A 5084-nucleotide genomic window follows, 5' to 3' on the forward strand; every position below is an offset into this window, starting at 1 on the left:
GTAAAAGATCATAAAAATAAATAACAAGGAAATATGCCAAAAAAATTAACAAAAGCTCAAATTTTATAATTATATTCCAATGCATCTAAGGAGTAATCCATAAATTGTCACACTCTAGGAAGGAGGGGGGAAGGAGGGGTTAATGGATTTATAACGACTCATTTGGGCTTGTTACTAAAGTGTTACAATATTGTGACAAGGAAGGAAGGGGGTAGTCAAAAACGGTCAAATTTATTTTTAATAATTAATTTTTTATTATTAAAAATAAGTTACTATAAGTTTCATTATTAATTTTGCAAAAAATATTTTTAAATTAAAATTTTTCATATTATTTAAGGGAATTTGCCTCTGTAACAAGAGTGTAAATAAATATGTAACAAGACTGTATATAAACTCTGTAACAAGAGTGTATATATATATATATATATTTAAACTTATTATTATTGAATTAACTAAACTGTAAATAGACTCATTAAATTAATTTCAATTAATTTATTGGGAAGTTATTATAAAATATTTGTTCTATTCTTTTGTTTAATTTTATTTAGTTATAATATTTTCTAAACTTAATTTTTTATAGAAAAAAAAAGAAATTTGATTTGCAGAACTTAAAACAATGCTTACCATGTATTAACAGTTTTGTCACACTTGACTGAATAACTCTTGGTTTACTTGATGCAATGCATGCATAAGATCCTTCATAAGATCAGGTTTTACTGATGGCAATGATATATTACCCTCATTAGACCATCCAGAAATAAGACTTCCATCTTTTGACCATCGATAGATTACAGGAGAATTACCAGATGCAATGCATGACAAAGAAACTAGATTGTTTACCAAAATTACAATCTCAGATTGCGTATTCTGATTTTGCACAGAGCATAAACTGCTTACTTTCAAAACACCAACTTCAGTGATAGAAAAATACATAACATCACATGTAATAGTGTTGATAACAATAAAAGTGGCGTTGCTTGATAAAGGTTTATCACCCTTATCTGAGACACCTATCATCACATGGTTCTGAACTTGATTAGAAACAACTTTCTGGTCAATGCGTATTATACTAAACTCAATCTAAAAAAAAAAAAAAAATGAGATGGATAAAAAAGAAATTATTATTATTTATTTATTTTTATATTATTGATTATTGCAAAGATAATGTCGATTATTGCAAAGATAATATTGATTATTGCACAGATAATATGGATTATTGCAAAGATAATATCGGTTATTGCAAAGATAGTATCGATTATTGCAAAGATAATACTGATTATTGCAAAGATAATATCGATTATTGCAAAGATGATATTGATTATCGCACAGATAATATTGATTATTGCAAAGATAATATTGGTTATTGCAAAGATAATATAGATTATTGCAAAGATGATATCAATTGGGAAAATGTCACTGAAATCCAAAAACAATTTTTATAAAAGAGCTATGTGTGAATCTCTAGAGATACAATACTTTAACACTCTAAACTCAGATACAATATTTTGGCACTTCAAATATGGCTATGAATAAGGAGGATGCTGGTACGTATGTCAAAATTAGTCACTGGTAATTTTTCAACTTAAATTCAATGAATGAGATGGGGAAATAAAACAAAAAAAGTAAAAGTGGAGTGGTGGTAAATGTGGAGTGGTGATAAAGTTGGAGTGGTTGTAAAAGTGAAGTGGTAGTGGATAGGTGGTAAATAGGAAACAAAGGAATTGTGATTAAAATGGAATGATGGTAAAGGTGGAGTGGTGGTAAAGATGGAGTGGTGGTAAAGATGGAGTGGTGGTAAAGATGGAGTGGTGGTAAAGATGGAGTGGTGGTAAACATGGAGTGGTGATAAAGTTGTAGTGGTGGTAAACATGGAGTGGTGATAAAGTTGTAGTGGTGGTAAACATGGAGTGGTGATAAAGATAGAATGGTGGTACCACCTAACAAAATAAAAATATATATAAGAAGTCAACAAACCTAGAGTTGTTGATTTTTATATTCTTTTTTTTTACCTGTTTTTTTTTGAATTTTTAACTATTATTTATAGTAAAATTGAAAAAAATAATTTATAATTAATAATAAAAAAAACTGTAATCAATTAAGAAAAATTTTTAAAAAAATATTAATTTATTAACAATATAATCAAATTATCAAAAAAAAAAAAACAATGCTTACCTCTCCACCTTTTCCTAAGTCCTTATCAGTTGCATTCACAACAACAATATCAGTTGTGAGAACATTTTCGTAATAGATTTTTTTTTTCAACATTTAAAATTATAGGTGCATTATCATTTATATCAGTTACAGTAATATAGACATTTGCTACTGTGTAATTATTTCTTATTTCCCCACCCTTCACCCACATTGTCACTTTCAGTATATCCACATAATGTAGAGCCTGCTTTTATTAAAAGGTGATATACTTCTGAAAACTCACGATCTACTTTATCTGAAGTCACAACAGTAATCTAGCCTGAAACAGAGTCTATTTTAAATGCCCCACGATCATTGCTCTCTAGAATGCCATAGTTCAAATTAGCATTTGCCCCAATATCTTTGTCAGTAGCTGTCACTTGCAAAATGGATGTTCCATATGGTAGATTTTCTAAAATTGTTTCTTTATAAAAAGACGAGGTAAATACTGGACAGTTGTCGTTCATATCTAAAACATCCACAATTAAAAAAGCTTCTGTGTGCAGTGACGGATTCCCTTTGTCTCTGGCAACAACTGTAATATTATATTGACTTATTTCTTCACGATCTAGTTCTCGAAGAACTTTGACTTGCCCAGTTATAGAAACAACAGAAAATAAGTCATGTTGAAGAGAGTACAATATCTGTGCATTACTACCAATATCTTAATCTGTTGCTAGAAGCTGCACTAAATCGCTTATTCCTTTACTGTTCTCTTTTATCTCTGCATGTAGTCTAACCTCATTAAAAATTGGGTTATTGTCATTAACATCTAAAACTGTTATATTAACAGTAATAAAACTTTCAAGAGGTACTTCTCCATTATCACGTGCAAAAATTGTCAAACTATAAAAGTCTTTTGTTTCTCGATCTAAACTTTTTCTTAAAGAAACTGCACCTGAAAAAAAAAAAATATTTTTCAATATATTAACTTGAAAAATATTACATGAACTTTAACACAAGAATAAAAGAAAGAACAACACTAGAATAAAAGAAAGAACAATACTAGAATAAAAGAATGAACAACACTAGAACAAAATTTTTTTATTTATTTGGTAATAATTTATATTGTTTAGTTAAATAAATATGCTAAACCTTTTTTTTAAAAATAACATGAAAATATTATGTTGTCATCAACACAAATACTATGTCGTCGCAGATACAAATATTATGTCGTCAACACAAATATTCTGTTGTCTTTGACACAAATAGTATGTTGTCGTCAATACAAATAATATGTCGTTACTACTAGTTAATTTCAATCTTTATTGAATATTTATTATATCATATATTCTGGAAAATATAACATAAACATAATATTTTCAGAAAATAAGTTTAAACTTATATTCTGAAAATATTATATTTATGTTATATTTTTTAAAAATATGTCAGAAATGTAAAAAAAAGAAAAAACAACACTAGAACACAAGAATATACCATAAAAGTGAAATAGAACAACAAGAAATAAGAATGAGGTTCTGTGTTGTTTTGTACCCATTTCATCCACTAGTATAAAAATCCAAAAAAGTACTGATGATGCTAAGTTAATAAAGAATAAACCCTAATAGCCTATTAGGGTTTATTCTTTATTAACTTAGCATCATCAGTACTTTTTTGGATTTTTATACTAGTGGAAAAAAAAATCAGAAAAAAAAATTTTAAGTCCTATTAAATAGGACTTAAAATTTTTTTTTCTGAAAAAAACCAAAAACCGTAGGATTAAACTCCTTTTTTTTAAATAAGCTGTGTTTAATCAATTTTTTCAATTAAGAAAAATCATTAGGCATTTCACTTGAGTAAATTATATCTTCTATCAATATTACTGATATATATATATATATATATATATATATATATATATATATATATATATATATATATATATATATAAATATATATATATATATATATATAAATATATATATATATATATATATATATATATATATATATATATATATATGTATATATATATATATATATATATATATATATATATATATATATATATATATATATATATATATATATATATATATATATATATATATATATATATATATATATATATATATATATATATATATATATATATATATATATATATATATATATATATATATATATATATATATATATATATATATATATATATATATATATATATATATATATATATATATATAACCCTTATATGTTGTACGAAAGTTTTTTCCATATTTTGTTGACAAAAAGTAAAAATTAAAATGCAAGACCAGAATTATTTTTTTTTATTAATTGATAGACTGCCTGCCCCAACCCAACCCTCAATCGATGTAGCAGCACTCTCTTGCGGATAAGGCTAAAAGATTGTAGATGTAGCAGCACTCCCTTGTGGGTCAGGCTATTTGTCAGTTAATGTAGCAGCACTCCCTTGTGAGTCAGGCTATTTGTCAGTCAATGTAGCAGCACTCCCTTGCGAGTCAGGCTATAAGATAGTCGATGTAGCAACACTCCGCGCATGATTTACAGTAAAAAAAATAAAAATAAAAACATTTTATAAAAAAAATTAAAAATAAAAACATTTTATTAAAAAAATAAAAATAAAAACATTGTTTATATTGTTAAAAATATTCAGAATGTTTTTAAAAACATTCTTATATATATATATATATATATATATATATATATATATATATATATATATATATATATATATATATATATATATATATATATATATATATATATATATATATATATATATATATATATATATATATATATATATATATATATATATATATATATATATATATATATATAAATATATATATACACACACAGTTATGGCCATTGAAATCCGACCACTGCTGAATATAAAGAAAAACAGTCTATGCATGCGAATAATGAAT

General features: G+C 25.1%; 1 protein-coding gene across 1 annotated transcript; it reads right to left on the bottom strand.

Annotated features, from left to right (window-relative positions):
- Positions 1–624: 624 nt before the first annotated feature.
- On the bottom strand, positions 625–3090 carry LOC136082240 (uncharacterized). Its single transcript, XM_065800828.1, has 2 exons — positions 2173–3090; positions 625–1080 (listed from the first exon to the last, which is right to left on the bottom strand). The coding sequence occupies exons 1-2, from the start codon at positions 2263–2265 to the stop codon at positions 643–645; spliced, it is 531 nt and encodes a 176-aa protein (XP_065656900.1). The 5' UTR covers positions 2266–3090; the 3' UTR covers positions 625–642.
- Positions 3091–5084: the final 1994 nt, after the last annotated feature.

Source organism: Hydra vulgaris, chromosome 07 (assembly GCF_038396675.1).
Source record: "Hydra vulgaris chromosome 07, alternate assembly HydraT2T_AEP".
NCBI classification, from domain to species: Eukaryota; Metazoa; Cnidaria; class Hydrozoa; order Anthoathecata; family Hydridae; genus Hydra; species Hydra vulgaris.